Source organism: Denticeps clupeoides, chromosome 15 (assembly GCF_900700375.1).
Source record: "Denticeps clupeoides chromosome 15, fDenClu1.1, whole genome shotgun sequence".
Classification (NCBI taxonomy): domain Eukaryota; kingdom Metazoa; phylum Chordata; class Actinopteri; order Clupeiformes; family Denticipitidae; genus Denticeps; species Denticeps clupeoides.
The window spans coordinates 8,927,340-8,945,370 of record NC_041721.1 but is presented as its reverse complement, the minus strand read 5'-3'; the positions used below and the strand labels follow the sequence as shown (position 1 = coordinate 8,945,370).

At 40.1% G+C, this 18,031-nt stretch overlaps 1 protein-coding gene and 1 pseudogene across 1 annotated transcript in view; both read left to right on the top strand.

The window, feature by feature from the left end:
- Nucleotides 1–17,679, top strand: part of LOC114764687 (plexin-B2-like) — a 47,873-nt gene extending 30,194 nt beyond the window's left edge. Inside the window, exons 21-36 of the mRNA XM_028954508.1 lie at nucleotides 97–233; nucleotides 339–439; nucleotides 2,056–2,285; nucleotides 3,871–4,052; nucleotides 4,326–4,392; nucleotides 7,341–7,487; nucleotides 8,733–8,889; nucleotides 9,657–9,757; nucleotides 9,916–10,000; nucleotides 11,448–11,599; nucleotides 11,911–12,071; nucleotides 13,682–13,829; nucleotides 14,009–14,073; nucleotides 14,576–14,651; nucleotides 15,001–15,075; nucleotides 15,167–17,679. Coding sequence (XP_028810341.1) covers nucleotides 97–233; nucleotides 339–439; nucleotides 2,056–2,285; nucleotides 3,871–4,052; nucleotides 4,326–4,392; nucleotides 7,341–7,487; nucleotides 8,733–8,889; nucleotides 9,657–9,757; nucleotides 9,916–10,000; nucleotides 11,448–11,599; nucleotides 11,911–12,071; nucleotides 13,682–13,829; nucleotides 14,009–14,073; nucleotides 14,576–14,651; nucleotides 15,001–15,075; nucleotides 15,167–15,271 — 1,989 coding nt within the window. The 3' untranslated portion in view covers nucleotides 15,272–17,679. The remainder of the gene's footprint in view (nucleotides 1–96; nucleotides 234–338; nucleotides 440–2,055; nucleotides 2,286–3,870; nucleotides 4,053–4,325; nucleotides 4,393–7,340; nucleotides 7,488–8,732; nucleotides 8,890–9,656; nucleotides 9,758–9,915; nucleotides 10,001–11,447; nucleotides 11,600–11,910; nucleotides 12,072–13,681; nucleotides 13,830–14,008; nucleotides 14,074–14,575; nucleotides 14,652–15,000; nucleotides 15,076–15,166) is intronic.
- On the top strand, nucleotides 10,987–11,165 carry LOC114765428 (uncharacterized; annotated as a pseudogene).
- Nucleotides 17,680–18,031: the final 352 nt, after the last annotated feature.

Sequence of the window (18,031 nt, the reverse complement as noted above, 5' to 3'; positions counted from 1 at the left end):
GAACCAATTTATTTATGGTCTGACCCTAAAGTGACGCCAGGCTACCTACAGATTTATGGATGTCAGCCGGTGTTTCTGTGTGGTCTCTTTTTCCAGATTAAGTTTGGGAACGGTGAGTGGAAGGTTGGCTCAGTGGAATATTTGAAGCCTTATGAGGTCCCGCTCGCCATCATCATTCCCTCGGTCATCATTCCAATGTTGCTCTTCATCCTCGTGTCAGTCTACTGCTACAGGTATTCTACTAGCAGGTTCTCCTCAAGGTGCTGAGTGGAATGGCGGGGTATCAATGGTGTTTTTTTTTTTTTTTTTTCGTGTTGTGTGTGTGTGTCCTTTGTCAGGAGGAAGAGTCAGCAGGCGGAGAGAGAGTATGAAAAAGTCAAGAGGCAGCTGGGCAATTTGGAGGAGAGCGTACGTGAGCGCTGCAAGAAGGAGTTCACAGGTGTGTGTGTGTGTGTGTGTGTTTGCTGAAATGTTCAAAAGATTTTTTTTAAACAGCAAGCAGAGCGTTTGCATCTCATTAACAATACAATATGTTTGTTAATGACTAGAATTATGTCTATGTAGGATGTCTTGTGTATCTTGATATTGTACAGTAATTGTTAATTTGTCTAGAATAGAATATCTTAATATAGATGAAGTTTTCTTTCTGTGAGGAGAGCAATCAGTCCTGGATCATCAGTTAATTAAACATGCAACTTGATTGACAAGCTTGTCAGTCTAATCTGAATGTGGTATTTGTTGAAAAAGGTGAACATCTGTGAACATTTTAGCCCAGCAACAATCTACAGTGACAGCAAAGTGTACTGATACACTCCCCATAGCCTCTGTTTAGCCTTCTCAGAATCCATTTTCACGATCTCTCTCAAGATAATTAAAATGAATAATCTGACGGTGAGAATTGCAAATCAAAGTAAATTTCATTAATTAAATTAACGTTTATCAACAGCACTAATAACCTAAACTATTTTTTAAGCAGCAAATCATATAGAAAGGATAGGTACTATAGACTGAAGTCTGGCTCGGGCCGATAATTACAGCTCTAGTCTGATGTAGTGACTGCTTCTGGCAGTGTAAATCCCTGCCATGGTGTCCCAAAATTTTGCCAGAATGTTGGTGTAGCAGCTCTGAATGAACATGTCTTAAATGCATTAATAGTTATGGTTATACAATTAAAGATGTAGAGTCGCTAAATGTAATTACTTACTCTTTAGGTACAAATGAACAGCATCACAGTGTGCATTAAGGCCATGTAATGAGTGAGTGAATAGTTAAAGGTCCCCTATTATAGAAAACTCACAAAGTGAAATTTAACATTAACACTAGTTCCCCCAGCCTGTCTATGCTATGCAGTGGTCAAAATGGTGATATGTATAAAGAGTGCCTGGTTTTCTAAACTCTCGGTAAGACAATGATGTGTTTGTTAATTCTTGACACTCAGATGAGCTTTTCCTCCATTCCTGCTTCGTGTTTCGTGGCAGAAAGAACAGCTACTGGGCATGCGAGAATACGTGCCATGCCGCACAGCGTGAAACTCCTACTCAGAGCAGTGCTGTACTCAGATAAGGCAGCCACAGTCACTACTTTTTAACAAGAATTTTTATGCTGCCACCAGATATCACCAATCAATGTCATTATGATGTAATCAATTATGCTCTGCACTGCATTGATGCAGAATAGTCCACGTCTGCATTGTGATGCATCAATCATATGATTAATTTAATCACCCCTAACAGACAGTCATGACTTTCAAATGTGCAAAGCATTGCAGTTGCTCAGTGATTTAGATGTAAAAATGAGCACAAATGTATATACACAACAAATGGTTGTGTAACCAAAGCTGAACTTCAGAAAGAACTTCAGTTCTAGTATTGGGGGACCACTAAGACCTATATAAAAGCAAGAAAAAAAATTCATAATACGGGACCTTAAATAATTTTCCATATGTAACTATGAAGTAGGTTGTTAAATGTATTTGTAAAAAGGGGCTTTTTGTGTATCTGCAAATAATACAATTTCTTGACTATTGGACTTGATATCTGACTCCTGCTTTGACAGATTTAATGATAGAGATGGAAGACCATACTAGTGACTTGAGTGAAGCCCGGATCCCCTTCCTGGACTATAAGACCTATACAGACCGTGTCTTCTTCCTACCCTCTAAGGATGGTGCTAATGATGTCATGATCACTGGCAAGCTAGATATCCCAGAATCCCGCAGGACCATTGTGGCTCAAGCTCTCAACCAGTTCTCCAACCTGCTTAACAGCAAGACTTTCCTCATAAATGTAGGTCCTCACACACACACACACACACACACACACACACACACACACACACACACTCACGCACACACACAAACACACCTTTTTGTGTTCTTTTCCCAGAAAATAGAAGGAAAGACGGTTTCAATGTGAAAGATGAACCCTTTGTCCTTTAAACACATTAGTTAATGTGTTTTAACATATATTGTACCTTGCGATTAAGGATGTACTCTTTTTCCCACCTTGCTTGTAAAACAACAAAACAATCCAACAATCGCATACACAGTGCTATAAAATGAATAATAAATTAAGGTTCCCAAAATGTTCAACAATTACAGCACTATATAAATTTTTCACAGTAGAGCAGTACCAGCAAAACCCTGACTATATCTTCATGTGGTTTTTCAAAGGCACTATAAACATAAAAGGGTACCTTTTTGAATCTTCTCTTCTTATATCGTACATCTGCCATTCTTAATTGGTAGTGATCATAGAAAAGGCTTCTTTGAGTGGAGCTAAGAACCGTTCCTCCTCTTTATGGCCCTAAAAGTAGTTGTATAAAAGCATGGAAGTTTTATCTGCTGCTGTTTCATTCTGACAAGAACATGACAGGACTGCAGATTTTTTTTAGCCATATATCCACAGCGGTTGGGCTTTTTCATGCAGAGAATGTGCATTGTGCTTAAACACATGTGCACTACTCAAAATAGGTTAGGGATATTGTTATTTGCATGAGTGCTTTTCCTATTTGCTTTGAATTTTAATGAAATAAGTAGAAATTCCCTTTGATATTACTAATAATGTATTGGAAGAAACACAATTTTTATTAGTTTAATATTCAGTGGCCAAAAAATTTGACTTGTAATGCCTGCTCATACCTCCTCCACCAAAGCAAACCCTGGGGACCATGTTGACCTCAGCATATTGCTCACCTCGCCTTCTTCAGCAATGCTGATGTGACGCTCATCAGTGAACAGGACGGTAGACTACTGCTGCATTGTCTGGGTCACATGGTCTTGTGCCCACTGCAAACTTTCACGGTGGTGTCTTGGTGTCAGTGGAGTCACCTGCATCGGTCGTCTGGCATTGCCCCTCGCATCTCGTAAACAGGCCTGCAGCCTTGTGGCAGTTGCATAACGATGTCTGAGTGCATAGGTCTCTAGGTACTTGTCATCATTGCGGTCTGTCATGAACTCTGCCTGTAGTTCTGTGTCTTGATGCAAGTCTGCTGATGACCCTTTGAGACACCAAGTTCATAAGCAACATCTGACTTCTGGCCACTGACCAGAAGCCGCACCATGGCCAGGTGACGCTGCTTGTCCATTAAGTGACGTGTCTTCCTGTCTTCCTGGCTGTTTGAATGACGTACTGATCAAACCAGCGTTTTATATTCACAGAATGTTGAAATTGATGCCACATTGAGAAAGGTTGTCTCTTGGTATTGGCCCCAATATAAGGCACACCTGTAGACAATAAGACCATTTACATGTGTCTTTCACCCCAAAACAATTGCCTCCCTACCCCAAAAATGTCTGATATACTTGTATATATATTTGTGTATATTTGTATATACATATGTGTTTTTTGCTCTGTCTCTCCTGTTCTACAGTTTATCCGCACACTAGAAGGTCGTCCTGACTTTAATGCACGGGCCAGGGTGTATTTTGCCTCCCTCCTGACGGTGGCGCTGCACGGGAAGTTGGAATACTACACAGACATCATGAGAACTCTGCTGCTGGAGCTGATGGAGGAGCATGTTCACAGCAAGAACCCCAAACTCATGCTGAGAAGGTGTGTGTGTGTGTGTGTGTGTGTGTGTGTGTGTGTGTGTGTGTAGAGAGAGAATGATGGACCCCATACTGATTTCAGCCTTGTCATCATAGTTTTTACTGAAGGCGGTGAAACATTGGCAACAACATCAGTCACACATTTTAAAAACATGAGCTGCAGTCTGAAAAGTTTAAAGAGTAATAAGACGTCCTGCGGTATGTCTGCAGGAGGTGTGCACACTTATGTGTGTGTTTAATTTGTTTCCTTTTTCCCCCCTCTGGTTTCTGTGGACAGGTCAGAGACTGTAGTTGAGAGGATGCTGTGCAACTGGATGTCCATCTGTCTGTACCAGTTTCTTAAGGTACGTTCAATCTTTAACAGCAGCCAGTAGACAGATCTTACCATTGTCCATCCATGCATTCTATTGTTATTATTAATATTATTATTAATGTCCTAGATGAAGAGCTACCACTTCCGTTGTGATGACCTTGTCCTTTGCAGAAACTTCTTTCTACGACTGTAGTATGGTCATGGATTTCACATGTATATTTTGGACGTGGTCATATAATTATCACAATATTTGAAGTAAATTTGCAGCAAAGATATTTATGATTGTCAAAATCCTTCTGTTCCCAATGAGCAGCGGTCATTTACAGGCTGCCTATTTGAAAGTGGGAATCATTAAATTACAGTAGTAGAGGCACAGTGAAAGTCAAAGCACAAAGGAAATCTCACAAATACCATACCTGCCGAACACTTTCATTTCATAAAAGTGATAACAAAAGTGACAGTCTGAGACCTGTGTTAAGGTTACATATCACCAGCCGTCCCCTCCCAATCACATGATTAATATTGAGCTTGACTTCCTGTGGGAATCCCACAGGAATCCTGTGACTCATGAAAAATTGTCAGCCTCTAATTTTCATCAGATGCTGACACCAAAAAACTGACACGTTTGGGCTTGTGTAGTTGCTCTGTGCGCTCGGGAACGCATGGCTAGGGAAATCATTAATAGTACACTTTAAAATTAAACCAAAACAATACATTTTACAAAAAACTAAACTGATTTTATTGTACACCTTGTCATTGTCATTTTTTTAGAAGACGTAAATAGCCTGCAGTGTTTAATAAGCCCTTATCCATAGCAGTTTTGGGCTTTTGTCTTGCTGTTTCAGCTCAGAGGTTTCAGGCAACATGATTTCAGCCATTTCTGTTTTCTGACTCTTGTTGCTGACCCAAAATGTCTGTTATTTCTCAACGTCAGAAATTCCAAGCATCAGGGTTGGCCATTGCTGGCCGGTCAGACCTGTTGTACCTGTAATGTGAACCCATCACGCTGGGATATATAGTTCACAAAGTCAGATTAAGGAAGGAACTTGTCTCTGTTGTGACTGTACAGCTTTTTATGAACATTTTACAAGCACACAGTCAGATTAAGGAAGGAACTTGTCTCTGTTGTGACTGTACAGCTTTTTATGAACATTTTACAAGCATTTGTTCATGTTATGATCCGTCAGGTATTGCTACAGTATCGTATCTGGTCCTCTGTAGCTGGAAATGTCTTTTTTTGCTAATTGACTTGCTTAAGGCTGGGATTAGTGTTGCTGTTGCTGCTGAAGTAGAAGCGGATTTAAATTGTAAAGCGAGCTGAGCTCAACAGAATGAATCCAGAACCTACCTTATCCAGAAAAGAAATTCTCTACACCAGTGGTTCCTAAAGCGGAGCGGGTGCATGGGGTTGTGGGTAAATTTGTTGAAAGCAATGAAAGCTGTTGGGGGCGATTAGCATTGTCCTTTTATTTTGAAACGTGACAATCCTCAATCAAATAAAACAATTTCAATTTTTTCTGAGCCTCAAACATCTGTTCCACATGCTTTGGAGCAACCAGTCAAAGTAAACTGTCAGCTTAGATATATTGTCCAGTATATAGAAAGACAAGATGACGAGGCTCCAGTTATAAAAAATAATATACAGTACAGGCCAAACGTTTGGACACACCTTCTCATTCAATGTGTTTTTCTTTATTTTCATGACCATTTACATTGATTCTCAATGAAGGCATCAAAACTATGAATGTGAAGTAATGTACTTCACAAAAATTGGAGACCTGGCCTCCACAGTCACCGGACCTGAACCCAATCGAGATGGTTTGGGGTGCTAAACACCTCTGGGAACTCCTTCAAGACTGTTGGAAAACCATTTCAGGTGACGACCTCTTGAAGCTCATCGAGAGAATGCCAAGAGTGTGCAAAGCAGTAACCAGAGCAAATTTTGAAGAAACTAGAATATAAAACATGTTTTCAGTTATTTCACATTTTTTTCTTAAGTACATAACTCCACATGTGTTCATTCATAGTTTTGATGCCTTCAGTGAGAATCTATCAATGTAAATGGTCATGAAAATAAAGAAAACACATTGAATGAGAAGGTGTCCAAACTTTTGGCCTGTACTGTATATCCATATACTTTAGGCTAGAAGTAGGATACATATATGTAATTTTAATTCCTGAGAATGAGGTTGTTGTCCATAAAGCAGCATATTCATCACAGTGACAGTGATAGTGTAAAGTGCAGTTCAGTCAGTTAACAGTCCATGTTTGTGTGTGGAGGAGGGAGTGAATTCAGCAGTCTGAGGGCTGGTAGGAAAGTCTGGTGGATTGGGTGCCAATGCGGCGATGGCGTCAGCCAGATGGAAGGCATGAGAAGGGTCCCTCTTGGAGAAGCGCTTGTGGAAGATGCCCTGTGGTGGAGGGAGAGATGCTTTGACAGTCCATTTTAGCTGGTTTAGATCAATGACTCGACAGTTGCCAAAGCACACAGATATATATGCTCTTATGTTACACTAAATATGCTCTTATGTTACACTTTTTCTAGATGTTGGATCACTTCAAGTGAGAGGTTTGTGGCGGTCAGCTACAGTAAAGAATCTTGTAACTTTAGTAGGACGGAAGCATCATGAACAAGATTTCAGAGCGCTTTATATCTTATAGTCAATGCGGAGTAGAGAGTGGTTCACACCCCAAAAATATTCAGCCTGCAGTTTTCCTGTGGTCCAAAATGGATTAAAGCAACAATTCCACCTATATGGTACAGCTCTGCAGGCTATGCATTTCTAATGAGGTTGCCGGCAAGTGAATTTCTCAGATGTTAATGCAGTGTCAACGGTTTTAAGTCAGAAGAAATTTGGATTCCCCAGAAATCTAGCACTTCTTTTGCAAAACCAGAAAGCTTACGGAGAGCTATTTAGTGGCTTTATATTATGTAGTGTGTGTGTGTGTGTTTGTAATACTTTGTATGGGTTCATTCAGGACACGGCTGGGGAACCCCTCTATAAACTCTTCAAGGCCATCAAGCACCAGGTTGAAAAGGGCCCAGTTGATGCTAAACTGAAGAAAGCCAAGTATACCCTGAATGACACTGGGCTTCTGGGAGACGACGTGGAGTACTTTGTGTTGGTGAGTATCCCGCAATACTATTGGTACATTTACGGTGTTTGTCAGATGCCCTTATTCAGAGCAACTTACAGAGACTCTTGGGGTTAAGTGTCAGGGACACAATGGTAGTAAGTGGACTTTCAACCTTCATAGGCGAGTGTTCTTCCGCTACATCCATGCATACAATGATGCTCTTTGAAGCCCTACCTGCACCCATCAGAGCTACTGCCACAGTGGTGCTTTCCTCATTCATTGTATTAAGTTTTGTTTTGACCAGACCACTTGAGGGGACTGAGACCAAATGTTGGTTGGTCTTTTAATTTTAATGTCAGATGTGCTGACCAGAGAGCCAGAGTCTATAAAGCAACTAAAGAATCCATCACTGGCATGATAAAAACCTCTCCTAGACCGATTCCATGCCCTATAATCACATTCCCCACAGTAATTGACTTCTCCAAGAGAAGGATAGCCATCTCTGGGTTAACTGATTAAACCTTAAAGAATGCAGAATTTATCGACTCACACATGCAAACCGATGCCAGCCTCTTCAGTGCATTTTCAAATTTGGTAATTAGGCTGGTCTGGATGGTTTAGGCGAGGCAGAGAAATTCTTCTTTTTGTGCAAAGAAGCTAACTTATTTGTTACCATGAAGCATTTTAAAAATCCAGTCTGTACCCAGTCCAACATGAGAGGGTGAAAACATATGACGTCCAATTATGAGTATTTATAGAAAGCTGTTTTCATGGTGGTTTCACACCATTCACACAGTGGGGCAGAGGTGGCCTAGCGTGTAAGGAAATGAACCCATAATCGGAAGGTTGCCGGTTCGAGTCCCGGACTGCCATGGTGCCACTGAGAACCTTGTACCGTCCCCACACGCCTTTCATGGCTGCCCACTACTCACCAAAGTTGATGGTTAAATGCAGAGGACACATTTTGTTGTGTGTGTTATACAATGACAATCACTTGTGACAGGTTTTCAGTGATTAGTAGTTTGCAATAACATTATTTGGCCAAAAGGGCTAAATAAATAATAACTATGGGTTGCAACAAGATATTTCTGTTCAACATTTCATTCACTTTTCATTCTTGAAATGGTGCTTTGAGGGTTCAGACACAAAAATGATGGGAAATTATTGGAAAACCAGTCACTTATATTGGTTTGAAGTATTTTAACAGTTTCTTGTCTGGCCTAATGAATCAAGTGAACAGTGAGTAAGTCTTTTCTGTATAGGGGTAATTGACTGGTGTCTACCTGTCCTAAGACTCTGCAGGTGCTGGTGCATGGGGAGGGGCCAGATGTGACTCCTGTGAAGGTCCTGAACTGTGACACAATCTCTCAAGTCAAGGAGAAGATTATTGAGCAGGTCTACAGGAACTTGCCATACTCACAGCGGCCCAAAGTGGAGAGCGTGGCTCTGGGTAAGAGAGAACCCATCATCGCAGCGTCTTTAAGCATCCAGTTACAAACGAACAGTTCAGCCATTAATGGTAATACTGCAGCAGTAGATTACACAATGGGAGCCAAGCGGATTTACAGAACATCAGGCATGAAAACAATGATCATGTTGAACCTAATAACATCAAATGCCATTCAGATAGTACGGGCAAGAGATAAGAGATCCAATGCGCAAAGTCTCAGAGTTTGAGTCCATGAGTTCGTTACCTAATTTTACTTTCCCATTTTTAGAGGCATCTGTTGGAATGCTATAGAACAATGGATAATAACGTTTCTGCATTTATAGTCGTTTCAGAAACTTAATTAATTTAACTTTTTTTGTTTCATTTTATTTTAGGTTTTTTATATTGAACAGTTCATTGGATCATTTCTAATCCTTGTTTCATGGTTGCTCCACCATTATACAAATTTTATGAATAATTCTACAAATTCAACTGCACCTGATTTTCAGTATCTTAAATTCAGAAAGTTTAGGAATCTAATCAATTTAGACTGTTGACATTTCCATAAATCTGTTCAGAATTATTGCTATTTTTAAGATAGTTTTCAAAAGTCTGAGTAAGTCTGTAAGTCTTATTGACCATTAAATTGTGAATAATTTCACTTGAGTTACATGTCTCTGTGCAGCTCGTTGTTTAAGCAGCTGCTCAGTATCTTGCAGGCTACATTTCTTTCTGGGTGTGTACATATGCTTATGTTTCATATTGCACTGCCTGCCTCTGCCCCACAGAGTGGCGCCCTGGCTCCACAGGGCAGATCCTGTCAGACCTTGACCTGACCTCACAGAAGGAAGGACGCTGGAGGAGACTCAACACGCTAGCGCATTACAATGTGAGCTCCAGCTCTGCAGCCTGAGAACACTATTTTAACTGTTTATGAATTTCTCATGTGTTAAAAAAAGAGAAATTTAAGCAAGCATGTAAATCAGTCAAAACACATTAAATGGCTTAAATGGGTCTGGATTGAAGTAGTCTTTGTACTGAATTCAGGTACGAGACAACGCCACCCTTGTCCTGTCCAGAGTGCTTCACACACAACAGTCAATTGATCAGAACCAGGACGCTCATGAGGAGAGTGAGTGTGCTTTTATTCTTCCTGCTGTATTACACTAGTGGTCTTCCACTCTTTCGTTTTCTTATCAGATATTTTTGTGTTTTGTGTGTGTACATACGTCAACATACATATTGGCTGGTGTTTTAAATAAATGATTGAAACTAAGAATGCTTTAAAAAATCTAAATACTTTCTTAACAATTTTCAAGATGCAAAGGGAGCAAACAAAGCAGAATCCAAATCAAATAATTATTTGGTGTTGCTTGCCTTTGCCTTCAAACAAGCAGCATTTAATATTTCAGGTACACTGACACAAAGTCAGGGATTTTGTAGGATTATATCTATATGAGATTTTTTACTGAAACGGAAAAAACACATTTTTAAAACTGTTAAAAATGGATTCATGACTGGTCATGTGGCAACAAGACACAAGGTAGTTGCATCAGCAAGTGCATTCGAGATTCTTGGATTCATGATTTAAGTTTTTTAGCAGTCATGTGTATAGCTATAACAGTAAAACATTCATCCTGTTTTTGCTGTTGACAGTTTGCTGAATAAAGGAAAAGAAAATTATAAAGTGAAGAGATTGTCATTGTGATGCACAGCACATGGTGCACACAGAGAAATGTGTCGTCTGCATTTAACCCATCACCCTTGGTGAGTGTGGGGACTGTGCTTTGCTCAGTGGCACCTTGGTGGATTGGGATTCGAACAACCTTCGGCAACCTTCTGAATACGGGTCCACTTCCTTAACCGCTAGGCCACCACTGCCCCTAAATATATAAATATAATAAAAGAGGGATTTAGATAGTATGGAGGACATAAGACACAGAGACATAATCACTAAGAAAACATTTTAGCGTTTGGAACAGGCTGTTGCTTGGATGTGATTTGTCCTTAATAACCTTGATTGCCTTGGTCCTACATTTCTTGTTTTACTTCTAGGTTGTTCATAATTCTCACCAAACTTTTCCACTCGTATGTTTGGATGGATGGATGGATGGATGGATGGATGGCCAAGATCAAGTGTAGTATTTGTTCTTATCAGTTTAATATCTGATACGTCCCCCAGCGGTGGACTACATATTAAGCACATTTTTAGAACAGGGAGTTGGCAAAGGGGCTTCCTCATTCCGCTCCACGCATCAACCAGGTATTGCAGTGCCTCTGGGAGCGGTGCACTTTCTATTAGGGCAGTGGTGGCCTAGCGGTTAAGGAAGCGGCCCTGTAATCAGAAATTTGCAGGTTTGAGTCCCAATCCGCCAAGGTGCCATTGAGCAAAGCACCGTCCCCACATACTGCTCCCCGGGCGCCTGTCATGGCTGTCAACTGCTCACTCAGGGCAATTGGTTAAATGCAGAGGACAAATTTCACTGTGTGCACCCTGTGCTGTGCTGCTGTGTATCACAAGTGACAATCACTTCACTTTATGTATGTATATTAAATATACAACTGTGTTTCTTGTTCAGGAAATGCCCTGCTGGAGGACGATAAGGTTTTCCATCTGGTGCGGTCAGCTGATGACATGGAGGAGGTGAAGTCAAAGAGAGGCAGCATAAAGGACAAGGCCACAACTAAAGCAATCACTGAGATCTACCTGACCAGACTGCTGTCCGTGAAGGTATAAATTGACCATCACACACTCACACGTGCATTATAGACATAGAAAGGTCTCAGTTGTGAGACACACACACATTACATTCTGTCCCACACCTAAGTGTATGAGAACAGACAATGAATAATTCAGGTATCTGAATAAAACAGCCATGATAGCAGCGCTGCAGCACTGAATTTTAATGCAGCACAAATTCGAACGCAAATCTCATTAGATCAGGAGAGACCCAAATTCATGACAGTGTGAGAAGGTTCAGCACATGATGCTCAGCATGAGAATGAGTTTGAACTCACCATTTGTGTTTGCACGTCTCACAGGGTACGCTTCAGCAGTTTGTGGATGATTTCTTCCGAAGTGTGTTGTGTTCGGGCGCGGTGGTCCCGCCTGCTGTGAAGTATTTCTTCGACTTCCTAGACGAGCAGGCACAGAAACATGACATCGTTGACGAGGAGACCATCCATATCTGGAAGACTAACAGGTACATACATACATACATACATACATGTGTACATACGCACACCAGCTGTGTGTATATTAGGGGTGTGTAATTGATTTTATAGTTATAGCTCTGATGTCACCATGCAGGACCCTCTTGTATTAGCCTAGTTGGTTCGGAATTCAACAGCAAGATAATGAGCCAAATCCAAGCTATGCCAGAACATTGACTAAAGTTCCCATTTGCCTGGAATGCAAAGCATGATTATTATATATAAAATACTTCAAATACTTAGATATAAAATACTTCAGTTGTTGTTGTTTTCAGTTTTCAGTGTACAGTGAGACATTAAACTGCTAGAATTTTAGCAAAAAAAAGGGAAAGATTTGAATCTTTGACCAATTGTGTATACTTTCAAAAGGTTTCCCTTTAACTCATCTTTTGAAATGCACTTTTTAAGTAAAATTTCTTGCCATAAATTTTTATTCTTTATAAATATAGTATTAAATAGAGAAATACAGAAAGCTTACACAAGCTTACACAAGCTACACAATCTTTTATTTATTTTTTATTACCTGACCGCATCTCTCACTTGTGATTGATGCATGCTCCTTCACTCTCTCTCCTTTACACTCACTCACATTTTCTGAGCGTGATGAGATATTTACATGTCTTAGGTAACACCTGCGAGTCTCAGGAGGGCCCTCACTCTCACTTCCTCTCCGGTAAATTATTTATTCTCTGCCAGGCAAGAGAAACGTGAGGTTTGTTCTAAAGCCAAAGCGAACAGGTGAAAACTGGAGCAGATTAGAGATGTTCAAGAAATCAGGAAAAACCAAATTACTTCTGTCTCACACACACCGTGAGAGAGAGACACGCACACACACAAATCCTTACATAGAGAGAGAGAGAGAGAGACCCCTATACAGACACTACAGAATAACTGCCCATTTACAACCAACACGACCTGCTGTTGGTTTCTGAAAACTCAGTGATGGGTGGAGGGTGGGTGATGGGTGATATAAACAGCATTTAATCAGTTTTATGAGGTTGAAACTGGTCAAATGAATATATTTATCTCTGCACAATTAAATGTCCATTATTTATTGATGGGGAAGGGAATATGATGATTTTTACATCATTCATGTTGTAAAATTTTACTTACCACCTACCTAAACATTGTTACTGCCCATGTAGACCCATTCCCTCATGGCAGCACCCTCTTTCAGCATGATAATGGTTCATGAATGGAATATTGCAATCTGATCAGACTACTCCTGATTCAGTTTCTTTCTAGTGTAAAATTAAAGATGTCCTCGGGATCTACTCAAGAAAGACACTCATGGTAGTTATCTGTACCTTGAAGAAGAGAAACTATCAGTTATGAACATGGTCTTAATATGTTTAAAAAAAAAAAAAAAAAAAAAAAAAGAAGTAAAGTTCATAATCTGAGGAGCCCTGTGACTGGCAGCTCCCATGCTCACTACTTGGTCATTGTGGGAATCAAATTCAGAACAGTGTTTTCACTTGACCATTGACTGGCCAACAAGTCCCACACATCCATTGAGAAAGGCCTAAGCAAGATTGATTTTTTTTTTTTTTTTGTATTTGTCTCTGAATCATAATTGTGTGTACCTTCTTTCTCTCTTCAGTCTCCCGCTGCGGTTCTGGGTGAACATTCTGAAGAATCCTCACTTCATCTTTGATGTGCATGTGACCGAGGTGGTGGACGCCTCACTTTCTGTAATTGCTCAGACCTTCATGGACGCCTGCACCAAGACCGAGCACAAGCTCAGCAGGGTGAGCTTTCTTTCTCCTCCTCACACCCCCTTATTGGTAGTTCTTAACCAACCTGAGGCTAGGAAATGTTGTTAACTACTCCACACTGACCTCTGATGTCCTCTGAATGTCCTGGCAGCCTGACGTCATGGAATGATTTTAATATCAATTTATATTAAAACTGCATTTCTCAACCACAGGAATCGCCCAGCAACAAGTTACTCTATGCAAAAGAGATCCCCACATATAAGAAGATGGTGGAAGAGTGAGTGATGTTTTTTTTTTCCATATGCAGAATAGGACAAGACAAAGCAATTTCAACTTATCTATGTGTAACCTTGCAATTTTGTCCAAATTTTTGTGCAAGATGCATCAATAAGCATGCACACAGGAAGGGAGCTTAATGTGATTCCCCATTACACCTAGTTTTTTTTTTTTTTTTTTTTTTTTATTCAACAAGGCTGTTGAATCATTATGAATTCCATAGTATTTAATCATGCAATTCTAAACTAGGTTTAAAACATTTGTTTGTATTAACATATATTAATAATTGTACATACAAATATAGTTCATGTTATGGATAGGGTACATGGCAATCTAACAAAAGCTATTTCCATTTGTATTAGTTTGGCAAGATACAGTATAAGTGTGATAATCCTCTCAGCTGATTATCTCCTGCCTGGTTGTGCTGAATGTAGATGTTGTGTTTTGTTTTTTTTGTGGGTTTTTTTTTTTTCATAAAAATTCTGCTCTTCTCTCCTCTGTAGTTATTACAAGGGCATCAGACAGATGGTACAAGTTAGCGACCAGGACATGAACACACATCTTGCTGAAATATCACGTGTAAGTGTGTGGGGATGTGAGAGATGCATATGGATATTTGCACTGAACGTGGGGCTTATTTGCAAGTGTAAAGGTCAAAGTCATTCTCAGGATTTACATAAACAGATAAATCAGGAAAAAAAGAAACTTAATTACCATTTTTTGGTCTAATATAATTCTTTGTCACCCAGAACATGATTATTTAATGATGTGTTTAGAAACAGTTTATAATTGAGAGGAGCCTGATGATTGACTGAATAATTTAGGCCCTCATCAATAAATCGCATATGCAAACATCATTAAAGCTACTAGCTAACAACATCATGAAAAGTCTTCTGTTTTAATGTTAATACCTTGTTTCCTGCTTCAGTCTCATACAGACAAGTTGAACACTCAAGTGGCTCTGCACCAGCTGTACCAGTACGCCAGTAAATACTACGATGGGGTATGTTTCTCTCTCTCTCATATATATATATCAGTTTCTAACCCTTCTCTGCAAGCCAAGTTCATCTGCATGCGCCGTCTGTCGTTCACAGATCATATCGTCTCTGGATGAAGACCCGGCGGCACAAAGTAGACAGCTGACACTGCGTTTGCAGCAGATAGCTGCAGCGCTAGAGAACAAAGTCACCGACCTTTAACGCGCTGGGAAAGGAGTGAGGGTCATGGTCGGGAAGAGCAAGAAAAGGCGGAGCAGACTGACAAACTTGCTGTAGGAGACTTCCCCCTCCTCGAGAAACAGGAAGATGTTCTGACTGACAGGCCCACCCATCTTCTCCTTTTCTGGTGCCAAGTGGCACTGTGACCTTTAATGAACCTGCAGAGACTCTTTAAAGAGCAACGGGACTCCTGAAGATGGACTCCAGCCGAATCCTTGCTTCATTCCAGTCTCAGCCAGGCGTCAGGTGTTTAATTCCTTTGTTCCTGTGTAGATCGTGAGACATGATAGTGTTGTATGTAAATATATATTTTTACAAGGTGTATGCAAGAATATGTACGCGAAAAAGCACACGACCTGTAGCACCAATGACCAGCCCCGCCCATCTGTTTCGCAGCTCATCTCTACACAGGGGAATTAGGACTGCAGAAATATGATGTGAAATAGGTCACACAAGTTTTTTTATTTTAATTTTTTTAATTCATTTTTTTTTATTTGATTTTTTTTTTTTTTTTTTAAGATTCATGCAGTGGTATGGTTGTGGAAAGGACTGGCCTCAGCAGTGTTGGGGGCCAGCTCTCTCCTGGGTCTGTTATTCATGTTAGTCAAGGCGGTTTCTGGACCAAGAGCTAAATTCCAGCCTGGAGGTTTTGTGGCTAAATTAGCACTAGATGCTATTTTGCAACAGAACGAACCAATTGGACAAAGCTCCAGATTACACAGCTGTGGCCCTCCTCTGCTTTGTGTCTATAGTGCTGATATTACATCAACTGTACTGCATTTATATTGTTGTCTTATTAAAATATATATATATATTTTTTTTGGCCTGTCCACACACTGGCTGCAGGTCATCTGCCTTATTTTAGCATACAGCCAATGTGGGCGTGTTTACAGACTCATTAAAAAAAAAAAAAAATCACTCAAGTACCCAATGCCTGCTTTTAATTTTGGATTATGAAACCTGCCAGTTTGATTTTGGGCACTTTGGACAGGTTACCACTTTTAATGTGTCACACTGTTTAATTGAGATGCTGACATTTATCTGTAATAGTTATTTTATTGCCAAAAGTTGGTGGTAATTTTTTTTTTTTTTTCATGTATGGTACGCCAAAAATTGTAAGTTTAACACTCAAAACGCAAGAAATCATGCTGTTTTTGAATCATATGGTACTTTGTGGTGTTTTATGCCTTTTATGAGCAGCCAGCTCATTTTTTATTTTTTTGGTCTATGTGAGTCTCTCACCAAAGTTTCTGTTCACTATTTTTGTCTTGTTGAATAGTTACTGAAGCTTTGGCACATTCCAGTGAATAAAAGAAAATGCTTAAATCCATTAAAATTAAAAACAAAAGGTGCAGCGAAAAGTTAGTTGATGTCAATGATGCCAATGTGCGGTTTTCTCTTCCCTCTTGCTCTCCGAGTGGTTGATCTTGTAGTTTATGAAAGTGTAGTTATTGCCATTGTGAAGCACAGCACACGGTGACTCAACGAAATGTGTGCCCTGCATTTAACAATCACCCTTTGTGAGCAGTGGGCAGTCATGACAGGCGCCCAGGGAGCAGTGTGTGGCGACAGTGCTTTGCTCAGTGGCACCAATCCCGAACCGGCAACCTTCCGATTATGGTCTCATTTCCTTACCCACTCACTCGGCCAACCACAGCCCACCAGTATTTTATGTGTACTGGTGGGTAGACCTGGGAACTATGGAGATGTTTTAACATGCACAGTGTTTCTAAACATGATAATTAAGCTGGTATGGTAATGATCATTTCATGGGCATGTGTTCATGTGAATGGGCGCTATTTTCAAACTGGCCCAATAAGGTGAAAGGCAGCATCAGGATTTTCATAAATAACAAGTGGTTCAAAATGTAATCAATTTTATAAAAATCTTAGCCAGCAAGCCCCATGTTTAGTGTGCAGTGCTGCTTTTAGTCCCAGTTTGAAAATAGTGCCTAATGTAATCTAGTTAATATCCCAACATCTCAAAAAGTAGATTGGAAAATGGAATTCTGTGTAATTCAGAGCACCAGTGTGTTGAATGTTCAGAGGCTGGAGCTGCCAGGCCTCGGTTTAACTGGCGCAGCAGTGGATGCCTTCGAATGCCTCAATTTTCACTCTCGCACAACAGCGCCACGGCTCGTCTGTTACCAGCTTTTGTTTTTTTGCCTCTAGTCACCAAGTGCCTCCTGGAATATGTAGTAATAATGAGCGTAAGCACGATGGCAGGGCAAGGCAGGAGAAAAGTGATGAAAACTGAGTATAAAATACTGGTGAGTCAGCTTTGATCTTGTACAGTAATCTGATATTCATGAGTGTGCCAATTTTGTGAATTCTGGGCCAAACCTATAAATATTTCCATCAGGTCTTTTTTTTCCCCTACATCCTTATTAGGGCCAAGAAAGACTTGAGTCGATTTTTTTTTTTTTTTTTTTTTTTTTTTTTGTGGAACATCTCATTTAAGAGATTAAAATAACGGCAATATAGCAATTTCTTGAGTCAACAATTCTCCCAATTTTATATAATTTATAATTGGTTTGGTGATTAAAAAAATTGGCACATTATTATATCGGACTTTTGGTCAGTGGAGTCAGAAGAATCTATTTTTAAAAAGAATTAAATCTGATTGTTTTATTTGAAAAGAACATTGACCGGCTCTGACATTACACATTCCCGATATATCAGAGGTAATTATGTGTGAAATTTGAATAAGGCTGCGTAAGTGTACCGTCATGCCCCCAACTTC